At 42.4% G+C, this 16387-nt stretch overlaps 1 protein-coding gene across 2 annotated transcripts in view; it reads right to left on the reverse strand.

Moving 5' to 3' along the window:
* Positions 1–5639: 5639 nt before the first annotated feature.
* Positions 5640–16387, reverse strand: part of PSMA8 (proteasome 20S subunit alpha 8) — a 36863-nt gene continuing 26115 nt past the window's right edge. For both annotated transcript variants that reach the window (XM_084780444.1, XM_084780445.1), the window contains exons 5-7: positions 10719–10838; positions 10445–10507; positions 5640–6572 (exon numbers count right to left, since the gene is read on the reverse strand). In XM_084780444.1, the coding sequence (XP_084636570.1) occupies positions 6477–6572; positions 10445–10507; positions 10719–10838 (279 nt within the window). In that variant the 3' untranslated portion in view covers positions 5640–6476. The remainder of the gene's footprint in view (positions 6573–10444; positions 10508–10718; positions 10839–16387) is intronic.

Here is a 16387-nt window from a genome sequence, read left to right on the forward strand (position 1 = left end):
GTAGGAAGGGATGCTTCTATTCCATAAGATCATCTGCTTCTGGTACAGGGGCCACTATATATGTGACATGACCTTCTTTCTTTTTTTCATTCCTCACTATTAGTGAACTACTGTTCTGTCTTCAGTATCTTTCATAAACTTAACAAAAGAGCACTGAGTTTCCTGTTAATTGTATGTCACAGCATACCAGCATGGTTGCCACATTACTTCTAACATACTGTTAAAAATGTTTCCCCATATAAATTTTTTCTAGGACTGCAGAGAAGCCTCAGTGGTTAAGAGTGCTTACTGCTCTTCTAGAGGATCCAAGGTCAGCTTCCAGCAGCCAAGTCTGATGGCCCACAACCATCTGTAACTCCAGCTCCTGGAGACCTGATGCCTCTGGCCTCCAGGCACCTGCACTCATGTGAGCATGCTCATATAGAGACATATCCAGACAGATAAGTAAAAATAAATATTTCAAAATTTCTTACTCACACACACACACACACACACACACACACACACACACACACATACTCAAGAAACAACTCAACACATGTAAAAAAAATTAATTTACTAATGTTTTAGTCCAGACTACATTTATGACAAAATGAAACAAATTAAAACCATCCAGACCATCCATAAGAAAGCTCCAGACCCTGGGCTGGCATTACTACCTTTTGGATTTTTACAAGCGTCTTTTATACATGTTTTCCTTGTTTCACATGAGATGGAACATTACATTCCACTGAGAACTGGCCAAGATAAAAAAGACTTCAAGATGACCTTGAAAAGTAAAACTATCAGTACAGACAAGGAAACAGAAGAGTGAGAAAATACGCAAAAGCTCCCCCACTGAATGTTTAGGTATTAACTCTGTATTTGTTCCCTGAAGACCCAGAGAGACGGCAAATAGCGACTTTTGCCTGGAGGATTGGGTGGGGGGAGGCGGGAGAGGTAAAGGCTGGACAAAACTCGCCATTAGACCAAGTAGAAGCAGGCAGAGTCTGAGCTTTTCAAGACGCCTTCGTAGCCATTATGTCTGTCAAAACTCCTGCGGGACACCCAAGTGAATCTTTCTTTGAAACAAAATATCTCCATTGAAGCTGGCATATGAAAACAGCATAGTCATCAAAATTCAAGAACCATAGCTGAACTAGGTGGCCGTGAATGGTCCGAGTGGCTAGTGCAGTGTGGGAACCTTTAATCCCAACACTTGGGAGGCAGGCGCAGGTGGTGGATCACTCTAAGTTCGAGCCCAGCCTGGTCTACAAAGTGACTGCAGGACAGCCAAGGCTACACAGAGAAACCCTGTCTTGAAAAATCACAAAATAAAATAAAATGAGGCAGAACTAACAATTCTAGTGGGCAGTACAGTCAACAAGCATACACAAACATATCTTTACAAACACATGAGTTGGGTACTATTGGGTTGGGTGGATGTAAGTACTGTCCTATCCATGGTGACCCTATGTGTAAAGTGATAATGTGCAGCAACTAGGAAGTGGTGAGCACAGGGATGTGTATTGTATACCTATCACTGTGACAGGATATCTGACAGGTAACTTAAGGGAAAGGGTTTATTTTGGCTCACGGTTTCAGAGGGTTCAGCTATACATGATTACTTGACATCATATTTCTCAGACTGTGAGGTAGAACATCATGGTGGCAAAAGGTTGTGTGGAGAACAGTTCACCTCACATCAGACGTATCAGACAGGAAGTGGAAAGAAAGGGACAAATGAAGGGATGAGACACTCAGTGACCCATCCTCAATGACATGATTCCCTTCCTACATTCCCTTCCAGTACGTTTCTGGAATTCTCCAATAGTCCTGTCAGTTGATGGCCATGACAAAGGCTGTGACAGGCATTTCACATTACTAGAACAGTTCCACAGCTCTGAGGCTAAGAGTTTGCTTAGTGTACACAAGTGAGGGAAGCTGTAGCTTTGGAAGAAGAGGGGGAGGGAGAATGGCGAGAGATGAAACAAAGATAGGTGTATGAGTGAGTTAGGCGGATCTCAGTACCTGTCAGACTCCTGGGCTCCACCCGAGACCTGCAGTCAGTAGTACATTGAAACAACATGCCCAAAGCCAGGTGTGGTGGCGTGGTGGCACCGCCTTTAATCCCAGCACCAGGGAGGCAGAGGCAGGTGGATTTCTGTGAGTTTGAGCCCAGCCTGGTCTACAAAATGAGTCTAAGACAGTCAGGGCAGTTATACAGAGAAACCCTGTCTCAAAAAAACCTTAGAAAGAAGTTAGAAAGAAAGAAAGAAAAAAAGAAAAGAAACAGCATCCCCAGACATTTGTGTATAGAATAGATTACACCATAAAAAGCAGGAGATTATGTACATTTGCCTTAGCATTTTAAACGTCTTTGCTTAAGATGGAATATAGTTTTTCTTGCTCTACCTTTGGGCTACATCACTAGGTTCACACCATACCTTCACAGCTGTTTCTGTTTTGAGGAAAGTTTTCAGTAAATTGCGCAGGCAGGTATGCCCTACACTAGCAATTCTCTTGCCTCAGTCTCCCAAGTACTTGGGATAACAGGTGTGTGTGTGTGTGTGTGTGTGTGTGTGTGTGACTACCATTCACAGCTTAGAAAGGATCTTTGCATTTCTGCGAAGATATTTTTGGGATTTGGGGAGTAATGGCACTGAATGTGTAGAGAGGTTTGGCCCATGCTCTAGCCATATGGCCTTTCAATCCGAGTATAAATCTTTAGCAACAACATCATTTTATATTTTTCAGTGTGTAAATCCTTTACTATGTTGGGCAGTAGATTCATCCCTAAGCATTTCTGCTTTGTGATGCTATCAGAAATGGACTTGTTTGACTTTTCTTTGGGATTATTTATTGGTAGGGTAAGTACACACAACTCTTTTTGCATGTAAATTCTGTGATGAACCATACATTAATGCTGTAACTGGTTAAATATCACCTGTGGACAGGAAAGGTTTTCCTGCCTTCTTTCTGTCCCCTCCTACCTTAACTTCCAAAACTGTGGGGACTAAAAGCAGGCATCCTTCATCTTCAGGTTTTCAGTCTGGTGTTACCTTTGAGGCTTTAGCATGTTTAAGAAGTTTCCTTACCTCAGTTTATTGTCTTTAATCACAACTGATAGCTTACTGAAGATAGACACAGGAAAATTGGAAGCTTTTGAGACAAGGGAAGAAAAAAAATAACAAAATGGAAACAGTTGTGGTTCCTAGATGTTTGCTTCAAAGACTGTGTCTGTCAGCAATAGGTTTGTTATTAAGAAATAAACTTCTACTTCATGGCTTCACTGTCTTAATATATAAGAAAAAGGGAATTCTTTCAAATGTATCAAAATCTGTTATAAATCAATGAGACCAAAAGCCAAAACCCTATCAAAAGTTAAGCAAACAATACAAGTAATGAAAAAATTTTTTAAAACTTTAAAAACATGCATTGTCCATATATTAGAAAGTCACATTTCCAATTGGCCAGAGACAGAACCAGCACAGCTACAATGGGAAGCATGCGAGGCATTCTGTTACCAATTGCAACCTCATGAATAAATGGTAATTTCTCACTTAGAACTTTGTTTTTTTATCACCTCCTTTTGTTCATTAAGACATAAAATGTTTCATTGCCCTTTTAAAAGACCTGGTATTGTATGCTACATTTATTATAGTTTTTTTTTTTAATTTCAAACCATTAGCAACATAGCCTTTGTTAAATTTATGTAGTTGCAATTCCAATTCTACTGATATATTCTTTTAAAAATTCTTCTACTTGTGTGAAACATGTATCTTTCATTGCAATATTTGCAATAGTAAATGTAAAAATATGAAAAACTGACATCTAAAGAAAACTGGTCAATTAATGCTTTACTTACATGTTTCTGGAAAAGCAAGCTAGAAGACAGTATTTCATAAGATACTATTTGTGTTAAAATATCGTATTATTTGTATCCCTGATGTAACAAAACCCCTGGCAGAAGCTACTCACAGAAAGGGATTTTTTTGGCTCCCAGTTCAAGTGTACACTATGGCGTGCTGAGGGAGCCATGACAGCAGAAGGCTGAAGTGACTGGCCACATCGTCCTTACCATCCAGGCAGGATGCAGAGATAATTGAGCTCATCTCAGGTTGCCTATGTATTCAGCCTGGGTTCCCAGGCGTGGAGTGGTGCAACATATGTTTGTGGGAGTCTTCCAAATTCACCTAATTTGGATAATCTCCTACAGGACTGCCCAGACAGTTGCTGCTTTGATGAGTCTACATCCTGTGAAGTTGACAATCCGAACCATTACAAGTCCAGCTCTTGCCAATGCGCACCCAAACTTAATGCTTTTAACACGTAACCTGTTACCTTTGCACCCACAGGCTCGTAGCCATCTCATTCTGCAAAATGCATTTACTCCAACTTCCACAGTCTCCATGTCCTTTGTCAGTTTGTGCTGGCTAGTTTTATGTCAACTTGATACAATCTAAAGTCTTCTGAGAGGAAGGACCCACAAGTAAGAAAACGGTGAGCAGTGATACAGAGTGTAATCTAAATAAACCCTTTCCTCACCAGCTTGCTTTTTGATCATGGTGTTTGCTGCAGCAATGGAAACCCCACCTAAGGCACAGTTCCAAAGCTGCTCTAAGGTGTAAGTGCAGATTCCCTTGTAAGATTCATGATCTCTTAACTGTGACACCCTGTACAATAAAAACCAAGTAGCTCCTACAACGGCTTGTTCCAACAAGGCTCCACTCCCTACAACTCCACAACCTTCCAGGGGAACTAAGTGTTCACACGGGGTGCTGGGAGCCCTCCATGTTGACACAGAGCTGTAGTGCGTCCTCCCTTCCTCATGTCAACAATTGCAAACTTATGAATAAGTGGTAATTTCTCACTTAGAACTTTGTTGTTTTTATCTCCTCCTTTTGTTCATTAAGACATAAAATGTTTCATTTCCCTTTTAAAAGACCTGGTATTGTATGCTACATTTATTATAGTTTTTTTCAAAGCCATTAGCAACAGTCTTTGTTAAATTTACAGATGTAAATGGAATATACTTTTAGCACTCATAAATTTATAAAAATGAGTTCAACTATTTGGCATTATGTTCTCTTCTGGGCAAGGATAAGATGGTGTCCATTTCCATATTTGCACATGCCCACTGAGATGAGCAGAATTTGAAGGTCATTTTCAATTACTGTGCTTTCAGCTTTCCTAGAGCCACATAGTTTTGCATAAAAATGTTGTATCCCACTCCTGGAAGTTTGCCTGTTTTGACTTAGGAATCCATGTTGTATGTGCATGTGCATATACATATGTGTGTATGTATATATATCTATGTATGTATGTATGTATGTATGTATGTATTTTTTCACTAACTGTGGGATCTTTCATTATGTGCCATAGAAATGAACAAATTGGGTTTTATTTATTTATTTGGTGTTTTTGCCTGCATGTGTGACTGCACACCGGAAGACAGCACCGTATCTCATTGTAGATAGTTACGAGACACCATGTGGTTGCTGGGAATTGAACTCAGGACCTCTGAAGAAGAACCAGTGCCCTTTACCTCTGAGCCAACTTTCCAATCCACAAACTGAGTTTGTGACAAGTAATTACATAGGGCGATTCATCTACCATTCCCCCCAGTGTTCAGCCCTTTAAAGGAATCAGTCTGTAAGTTAATAACTTTATATTTATTAAGTCATACCACAGGCAAGCTGTCAGAAAGAGAGTATGATCTGGCGCCTAGCCTTAAAGCTCCTATAGAGCCTCTGAATTAGAAGACAGACACAAAGAGTTTCACAACACTGATCTCAAATGAAAATTGTTGTGGCTCTGATGCTTGTCTTCCACTATATAGTAATAGGGACAAAACCTAAGGCATGGGGGTACCACACCTGCAAGTGGAGACAGGAGATCAGGAGTTCAAGGCCATCCTCTGGCTACAAAGGGTATTTGAGGCCAGCATGGGCCACATAAGACCCTGTCTTAAAAATGAAAAACTAACAAACTGAGCTTATCTTGTCCCTACATTCTTAGCACCTATCACACTGTTTAACTTGCCATCCTCCTGCCTCAGCCTCCCAAGTCAGCACATATGGATTGTGTCAGATTGTTGCCACTTTCCCAACATATTGATGTTCTTACTGTCATCAAGGAGTGCAGCTCGGTATTGTGCAGTTTATTCTGAGACATCTGGGTCCTCAACTAACAGTAAAGAAGACAAAGACTTCAAAAAGCCACTAACTTTTATCATCTTTTTTCCCCCTAGAATTTGCTTGTATGAAGAAAAGCATCGTACTGGGCAAGTTCCACAGTACAGTCTTCAGAGTTGTTGGAATTGAGGAATTAAAACAATATCTTCCCATTAACCTACATTTGGGTACAACTGAAAACCTGACATTCTTGAAGATGAACACAGATAACCTCAATGGTTGGTTCCAATTCACTTATTTCTTCCCAGGAAGGAATTCTAATCAGCACAAAACTTGAGCTTCCAGTGCTCATCTTAAGAGTTAGGTTGATGACTTCTTTGACTTTTTCTTCTCTGCTTCCTCCTTTTCTTTTTCTATTTCAGTTACCTGCAATTCAATTTCTTTGGCACTAAACATCTGAAAAAAGAAAGCATCAAAAAGTTTTTCATTTATACAAATACTTGAATATTTTCTATCTGTATTGTATAACTTCAGGAAATACAAAATGATGCACGCGTACCAATGTGGTTAATTTCAGGTCTGTGGCATCTGGTATCATTGCAGGGTGGGGGGTGACACTTCCTTAGCCACCCTGCACATGCACTGTTACTCTGCAACACCTAAGTGCAAGGCTTGTTTGTGAGTAAATAACTGTTCGTTGACCCCCCCTCTTTGTAAGCATAAGGTTATTGTGTAAATTCAAATGCTAGTTTCTGTACCCCTTCCCCCATATCTGGTTGCAATCCTTAGTTCTAAGAATCTCCTGTGTCAATGTTGTACAAATTCTGCTCCCCAACTGTCTCCTGGTATACCAATAAAGCAGCTTAGAGCCAACTGCTGAGCAAGGGAGAAAGTAGGGCTGGACTTCCTGCCAGCCAGTGGAGGAGGAGTTAGAGGAGGAAGTAGGGGACTGAGCCATGGGAGAGGCCCAGGAGCCATCAGGAGAAGGACCTGGAGCAGGAAAGCTGCAAAGTCCAAATATCTCTGAGATGTATGCTGGAAGGAAACCAAATTAGCTTAGAGGCTTAATAATACAGTAATAACAGCTCAGTTATTGTGTTGTGAAGCTTATTATTAAACCGATATAAAAGAGTCTAAGTTATTTGTGTGATATCTGAGTTAAGAGAGAAATTGAGAAACAGTTTTATAAAAATAACCTTAGCACCTTTTCATTCCACCACGTGCTTCTCTTACATAGTTCAGCTACTGAGATGATTAGAGTACGGATTTCTCCACAGGCTCAGGTATTTTGGGCATTTGGTGACAAGCTGGTGTTGCTCTTTTGGAAACCAGCCTTAAGTTTTATAGACTGGTGCCACTTCCTGTCCTGTCTCTACTTCCTGTTCTAAGGGTATTTGTGAGGAGATGATGGAGGAGGGCTAGCCTAGATTATCAGGACAGACAGACAGCACGAGCACATGCACATGTGTGTACACACCTGTGAGGATACTGTGAGAAGACAGTCCTTACAGGAAGCTGACTATACTGGCACTCAATCTTGGAGTTTCAGGGCTGAGAGAAATATTTATGGTTTAAGCCAGCCAGTCTGTGATAATTCTGTTAAGGCCTCCGTAACTAAGACACACTTAGAGTGACGTTATAGTCTCCGATTCAGGGGTAAGCAGTATGTTGTGGAACACAGCAGGCTCCAGGCAAGGAGACCTGAGCATGACATGCCTGGTCCTTCATAATGGAGTCAAGGGGATAATGAGCTGGGCTCGCTGTGATGAGAGGAGAGCCTGAGACATGGTCCCCTAGAGCTGCTCAGCTCACTGTTCCAGCTCCTGACTAACCACTCTCTCGCCTCACGCCCCATGTTGGCAGTTACTCCCTCCTTCTAGCGTGGCCAAGACTTCTAGAACATGCCTGTCATCCTTAACCGTCATGCAGCTCCAAGGTTTCTTTCAGTTTTGCTTTACTAAACCTTATTTTCTGAATTCCACCTTTAAAAACTGTTGGCATCACTCATAAGAAACATTCTGTGCTTCTTTTCTGTCTTGGTAATACATTTTTTCCTTCTGTTTACTATTCTCCTCCCCCCCCCCACTGTCTTTTTGATTTACATTTTTGGGTGGGTCTTGCTGCTTTACCTAGACATTATAGAAACCTGCTTACACGGACCTAGAACCAAACCCTGGTATTTTCTACCTAAGTATAAGAACACACACAGACATAGTTTATCTTTTCTTTTTGTTTAATGATACTCACCGAAATGAGTGCCACTTACTGACAATCTACTGAGTAGCACACTAACATTTCATGCTATTTCATTTACTAGTAGCAGTTTTGGGTGGTGGTGTGTGTTTTTGTTTTGAGTCAGCATCAACTATGTAGACTTACCTGGCCTAGAACTTACTATGTAAATTAAGCTGGCCTTGAACTCACAGAGCTCTGCCTGCCTCTCTGTCTTCTGAGTGCTGGCATTAAAACCATGCCTACGCACACTGCTTTGAAGGATAATGTCTTGCTTTGTAGCTACCCAGGGCTTGCCTAGAACTTGTGACCCATTGCTTTGGTCTCCCTAGCTAGTATGCCAGGCATGTATCATCACGGAAGGCTATCCAGCCATGCTTGGATGGAATAATTACTAGCCTCATTTGTATACAAGAAAACTGGAAACTAATGGTGGGGACTATTTGTTCCAGGTCATCCTATGAAACAAATTAGTCTGCTACTGTAGACTTAGGTCAGTACGCATCAAAAATTTTAAAGTAGGTCTACTAAGTCCGAAGTTCTCTACTTACTATGCAGCCTATGCTGAAATGTTATATGAAACTGTGCTGTAACTTAGCCTCCAGCCAATGTGCCCTTCTACCATTCATTAGGAATATACGCCCAACTTGTGTGTGTGTGTCTACCCCAGCAGGTACGCAGGTGACATAGCTAAAGAAACCATCCTAATTTTTGTGGCTTCAGAGCCTGCCGTTGTTGGTGTATCTGCCCCTAAAGTCTTGTCAGACAGGTGAACACTGAGCCCACTACCCATCTGCACAGCCTGAGTTCACACGTGTTGTTTCTGTGGGGTTATGCAGGAGGCTACTCCAAGGTCTGTCCCCATTCTTTTTTTTAATTAAAAAATTATTTGATATGCACTGGAGATTTGCCTGCATGTATGTGTATGTGAGAGTGTCAGGTCTTGTCAAACAACCTACTTCTTTAGCCAGGTCCCCTGCGTACCTGCTGGGGTAGACACATACACACACACAAGTTGTGCGTGTATTCTTGATGAGTGGTAGAAGGGCACATTGGCTGGAGGCTAAGTCACAGCGTATGTAACTAAGTTACAGTTGCCATGTGGGTGCTGGAATTTGAACCCTGGTCCTCTAGAAGAGTAGCCAATGCCCTTAACCACTGAGCCATCTCTCGAGCCCCACACCCCCCAATTCCTCTTATTTATTGAAACTTTGCTGCTGCCCTATCCTTTTGTCCGATCTGTTGGAAAAGTAGTAAAACAAACCTCCATTGTTCTACACTGTACTGACTACGGCACAATTTTTTTTTCTGAAAATACTTTCCTTACCCCAAAGGAAAACATATATAAAATCAATCTTCTAAGCATATTTTAGTACAGCTCCCCATGTTTTGAGAGGTTCTGTACATTCTATATAGAGAACTATTGGTAAACTAGACTGCTGACAAGTCTACCTCAGGGACAACAGGAAACCACCTAACAATGGCTCTTTAGCCACTGAGTCGTCTGGCATAATGACCCGACAAGCTGTTCTGAGTTTAACTCAGTGGTTGAAGAGAGTCATACAAGCAATGTTAGGACTGTTACCAAGAAACATGAAAAGGTTATGATACTAGATTAACATTCAAATGTGAAAGAGGCTCAAGGCATCTTCAAGTGAAATGTAGGGACAACAGAGGAAAAAACCAGCACACAGGCTGGAGGTGTGCAGCTCAGCGGCACAGCACTCGTAGTGCACAAGGCCTTGGGTTAGATCCTCAGGAGAAGGGGAAAGTGCCCTGATCAGAAGGAGTCGGCATTCTTCCATGTAGTGGAGGTAGCCAGAGTTACTGTTCTCCGGGTGGGCAGACTACAAGTTCCTACTTACAGGCACGAATGCCATGGGCAGTCTGTAAGACACTCTCATACCTACAAGTCATCACAAAGCAGGGCTGAGCACCTGCTTGCGAGAAGCTGTAAGATTAGCAACTCTCAGCGTTGGCAGCAGTCGCTGGGGTGCGATGGAGGCATCATGCTTGGGGTGGCAACTCCCAGGGACCAACAGCATTTTAATGCCTATCAAACTGTGCTCGGGACGCTACTGTGGTCAGTGACTTACCTTCAATGGTTCATCTCTTCGGATTACAGCCAGTTCAATGTTCTTTCCACCAGACTGGACAACCTAGTGTAGAGCAAGGACACATAAGGACTTCTTCCCCTGGCTCGGGTACGGCTCAGTGGTAGAGTGTGTGCCTGGTATGTGTGTGTGGCCCTGGGTTTGATTCTTCAACACTACAAACAAACAACCTACTTGTGAAAATTGTGTGTTTAATGGACAAACGATAAAGAAACCAAAAGCAGATTCTCAGAACACATCTTATAAGGTCACTCACTTCGAGCAAAGCTTTTATTGCTAGTTTGATAGCTTCATTGTCATTCGAAATAGCATCTTCTGTATAATTCTTTTCGAGAAATTCCCGGACAGTTTTAGCACTCCGGCCTATTGCATTTGCCTAGGAAAATTAAAATAGGATTGTCAATACAAGTGGGTTTGTTACCATATATGTTCAGGCCTTTTGGGTTTACTCCAGTGTTGAATAATAGAATTACAAAGTGAAGACTTGACCACCATTTCAGGGGCTCATTGGTTATTATGTGATTAATCCATAATGGTGACAGCACTTCAAGTTTACCAATGCTTTGCCCTAGATGGTGTTTTCTATTGCTTTTGGGGGGTTGTTTTATTTTGCTTATCAAGACAGGGTTTCTCAAAAACCCGTGTTTTCCTGGTTGTCCTGGAACTCACTTTGTAGATCAGGATAGCCTTGAACAGAGATCACTTGCCTCTGCCTCCCAAGGACTGGGATTAAAGATGTGTGCCAGGGTTAGGCTTAGGGCTAGGGTTAGGGTGGGGTTGGGGTTAGGGTTGTGGTTGTGGTTGGGCTCAGGGGCCACCAAGCCCAGCTTGTTTTCTTTTACCTTAATGGTAAATTCCCAAGTTTTTTCTAACTAGAGAAGATTGAATAAGTTCAAACTCCAAAGACAAGGGCAGGAAAGCTGGTGTAAGTTTACAATAGGGAGTAAAAGGGAGAGAGGAGAGGAGAGAAGGAGAGGGGAAGAGGGATGGAGACGAGATATTAACCACTGATGCTCATCATTAGAAAGCTGAGGCAAGATGGTTTGAGTTTGAGGCTATCCTAGGCTACCTGCACAAGGTGGTCTCAGTTACACAGTGAGGCCCTGCCTCAGAAAATACAAACAAAATCATCAGTGAAAATGTAAAAAAAAAAAACAAAAAACCCAAATTATATGACTAGAATTGAGCATTGTTTTCTTAGACCTTAGGTTTCACAGTCTCTTATCACATTATCTTCTATGACTCTATAAACAAAAGGGGGTTTTAGTTCACCCACTATTTTAGTTCTTCTTTATAAGTCTTCACCAAATGAAGGAAAGAGGCAAATTAGTTTCCCTGAATGCGTGGCTACAGGTAGCACATAGGTAGCATTTCTTTTACAGGCGTGCGCCATCGCACACAGCTGGGATAGCATTTCTTTAAGTCTAGACCAAATATGCACTAGAGAGCTTATTGTTGCCCACAGAAGCCAAAAGACCTGTCACCTGATCTGAGTGCGGGGACTGAACTCAGATCCTCTGTGAGGCAGGAGGCACTCTTACCATCGAAAGTGAAAACTTCTGCCTGGCATGATTACGGAGACTAATTTGCTTCTGACTTTTGTGTTAATTGGTTGCTTCCCAGAGGAGAAGTATAGAGTAGTTTATCGGAAAGATCCCCCGGGCCCTGAAAGTCTCACAAGCTCATCTCACAGAGACTCACTATGCCACACACTGGCCTCTGAAATGAAGTAAGACTCCATAACACTCCTCACTCTTTTTTTTTTTCATGGATCAAAAGATACACGTTGATGCTACATGTGGGCCACACTACCAATTGTGGCTGCCAACTTGAGATGGACCCTCACCCCCAAATCTAACGTGCAGCAGCTTTTGTGTACTGAGGCCTTTTCCTGCCTCAAGTCGGAAGCTTAGCTGAGGGCGACCCTCACTAAGCATGTTAATGTCCATCCACAACAATCACAACCTCTGCGTCACCACATGCCTCATACAACACTAAGCTTCCTAATGCTCCTTTTTTTTTTATCCAAACTCTATATTTTGAACTTCTTTCTGCACAAGCGAAATCAGTAATAATCGTTGCCACAGATTCCCGAGCTGGCCTGGACTCTCTATGCATCTCAGGTCAGGCTCAAATCTTCCATTCTCTTGACTCAGCTCCCAGACTGCCATGATCAGTTTTAACGTTGAATAGTCAACAGTCATTGGTAGTTTTAAATGACTCTTTCATACTGTGCCTTGGTCACCTGGAAAATACGAGCTCACTGAATTAGACAGATATTCTAAATGTTGACTTATCTCATTTCTAAAATACCAAAATATTTATGCTTCTTCATTTTATCAATAGTTTCATTAACCCCCCCTCAAAAAAAAAAAACACTGAGAAAGTGTCAAGAACATTGTGATAAAAACATTTTCCAAATTTTGATTTAAACCTTGAGCTGTATCATTAGCAACAAATACTATCTGATGTTTTCTGCATAAAGCAGACTCAGTCTGTTCAATCCTGACCCCATCCTGCCAAGTTCCACATCTGAATAAACACCATTGTTGTCTGTTGTTCTATCAAACACAAATGAAGTTCCATTAAGTATGAGCTATTTTGACTTGCAAGTGACAGAATAGCCTAGTTGTTTTTCTGAGAGCAAACCCCACTACACTTGCAGATGTGCTGTGCGCACATTACGCAACATGCTAAAGTGTTATGCATGTAATTACCAGCATCAAAGATGACTTAGTGCAAGTTGAATTTGCTCATTTACTCACTGCAAATTCATGATGGTGCGGAGTACTGAGTATTATTACGGCTTAATGCTAAGGCATCAGCAGCTTTACCACAGGCAATCAGGATACCTGTCCACATACAAAAACGGAACAGTTATCTTGGTGTTATGAATTTTTCCTCATGGGTCATAGAGGTACAACTAGCCTCAGATCTACCCTGGGAAGGAAAGAAGAGGACACACAGTGATCTGGGTCAGTCACAGGAGTACTGACCTAGCATTTTTTTATTGGGTTCCATATGTTCAATCTTGCCCTTTTATAGAAATTCTGAGGAAGTACTGAGAACATCAAAGGGGTAGGAATGGGAAATTAACCGTCAGAGATTTCTCCAAGTATTGGTAGGGCCGCAAGCTGCAATTGGGCAGTCTAGTTAGCCAGCTAGTGGTTCCAGGGCTCACTGGCTCACCTGCCCACCTCTCAATCAGCCAGTGCTGCAGGACATTTGATCCCACTTGAACCCCAGAGTGCCAACTGTAAAAAGCTGTTTCTTTAATGGCGTGGCTCAGCCCTAGCACACACCTTTAATCCAGGAGCTTTCTGTACACAGGGTTTAATAAAGTTAACTTAAAAGAGGGACTTTGAGAGGAATATTTAAAACAGCACTGAGAAGAAGGAGCTTTTTGGCTTTTAGCTTTTGGGTTTTGGGCTTTTTCCTTCTGGGCCCCGAGGTGAACTAGCAAGCTTTTAGCTTTTGAGGCTTTTATCTCTGAGCATCTGATTTTTAGCTTTTGGCTTTTTTCCTTCTGGAATGTGAATTGAGTAATATTGGCTTTTTCCTTACAGGATGCTGGCTGGGTAGGAAGATGAGCTGGGTGCTTTCTCTGTTTCTCTGAGCTAGTAACTTTTCACCTCTGCATCTGGCTCCTAAGTCTTAATTGGTAAAAATCAAGTGCTTGAGATTTTCCTGTTTTTAAAACAACAAGCCAGAGGGACAACGAGATTCCCGTTGCAATCTTAGCCAATTGTTCTTTACATCTCTGTTCACTTGCTCACATTTGCAAAGATGCCACAGTCTTCACTGCACAGAATGAAACCCCACTCCCCAGTTTAATTCACACGCTGATAGACAAGGCATCATTAATACTTCTCGACTGATATGATACAGCAATGCCCAGCTATTAGGCTGAGCCAGCTTGCAGGCTTGAAGACACTCAACTCTGGAACCCATCTGTTCTTAGAGCAGGATGCAGTCGCACAATTACTTACCAACTCACTTTGGGTTGGTGGCTGTGATACTGTCTCCTCCCACCTGACCTACAAAATTAGTTGTAAATTGGCCAGCTCCTTCGTCAGCCCAATCTAAAGGTCTCCCTTGTATAGGTCAGCCAGCTCCTTACATGTAACACACCTGCTGGTGTCGTGAAACCACAAAGTGCAGGCCACACATCCTACACCCAGAGGCAGCCCCAGCCATGCAGCCATGACTTGCCACTGCTCCAGACACCATGACTGAACTCTTAGCAGCTCCAGGGCTTCCTGATTCCTCTGCTACCCTGTGCATCGCTTCTGTGTCACAACCCCTCCAGTGGAGCCCGTGTGACAAACACTACACGGGCCTGAGTCTCCTGGACTGGGGCTGATGTTTATGCCAGGAGAAAATCTGCAGTTCTTTTCTCTCGTTGTGCTGAAGGTTATTCTTTCTAACTCTACTTCACTCCCAAATCAGGACTTCTCAGGCATAAGCACTGTCACTAGGAGACGACCCTGACTCGGGACTGCAGCCAGGGACTGTCCAGGTCCGGAGTAGCTCTGCTTCACTTCCACTTATTAAAAGAAACATGACTAGAAATTAATCATTAGTTAATAAGTTATGCTATGGTCTACAAAGAAATGGAGTATTTCAAAAGACTCCAGGCAGTGGCATTCAGATATCAGAAGAGGGAACTAAAGAAAAGGAAAAAACTGTCCTGGCACACAGCTGCTGGGCACAAGTTTCGTTAGGGAGAGAACATTGACCCTGGACAAAGGGAGCACAGGCTTATTGACACCAAGCCAGTAACTTGTCAACCACCTTATCTTCTATTCACTGACGCTTCAAGAACTCCTGTTTCCAAGGACCTATCCCCGACTGAGCTGGTCCGTGGCACTTCTGTATAAGGTGCTGGAGGTGGTTTTGTGTGCTGTGTATTCAGATGCTGATTTCTGTGCCCAGAGATCTGGTTGTAGCCCAGATTTGAGCATTGTCATTACTACAGAAGAATCTCCTGTCTCAATATTGTATAAAAATTTTTCTCCAACATCTTTGATTGGTTAATAAAGAGCTGAACAGCCAATAGCTGAGCAGGAGAGGAAAGTTAAGATGGGACTTCTGATTCCAGTTAGGGGGTCCCACGTGGAGGGGTGGAAGAGAAGGTTGCTATGAAGAGGTGAAGGTAGCCATGAGATGCACTGTGAGTACAAAGATGGAGCAGGCATGGCCAGGGCGAGACTAGACGGCAGATAAAAGGGCACAGGCTGGAAAATAGTTCAGACCAGCAGAGACAGATTAGAATAGATGAGTATCTGCCAAGCTATAGTGCTTTGAAGCTTATTAATAAATGGAATAGGTCTCCCTGTTATTATTCAGGAGTTAGAACTGGAGTAGGAAAAAACATACTATAAATTTTACAATGAGAACTGTGGTTGTTATTAATAAAGAAAATCCCCCCCCCCAAAAAAAGAAAATCCCATTCAGTTTTACCAATGGAGACTCAAGAGCCAGATGCAGGGGTGAAACCTACTAGCTCAGAGAGACAGAGAAAGAACCCAGTTGACCTTCTTACTCAGCTCACATTTCAGAAGGGAAAAGCGCCTTCTTCTTCATGCGGTCTTAAATACCCTTTACTCAGGTCTTTCCTATCTGTTTAGTCCCTGTCAGCTGGTTGCTTGCTCTGCCTCTTGACCTAGGGTTAACTTTATTTAATCTTATTTACAAAAAGCTCTTCTGGGGGGGGGGGGGAAGCTCTTGGATTAAAGGTGTGTGCTAGGGTTGAGAAACACCACAACTACTTGTTTATAATAAACAGAAAGCTCTAGGATCAAAGATTGAGCTGTATCACAATTAGAAACAGGTTTTGCAGCTCACAATATGGGAGTTCACAATAAGATCAAATACTCTGCAACAGGTGGCACTCATGGAGGCCACAGACCCCTGCATGGCCAG

This window comes from Acomys minous, assembly GCF_964271855.1.
Source record: "Acomys minous genome assembly, chromosome: 4".
NCBI lineage: Eukaryota > Metazoa > Chordata > Mammalia > Rodentia > Muridae > Acomys > Acomys minous.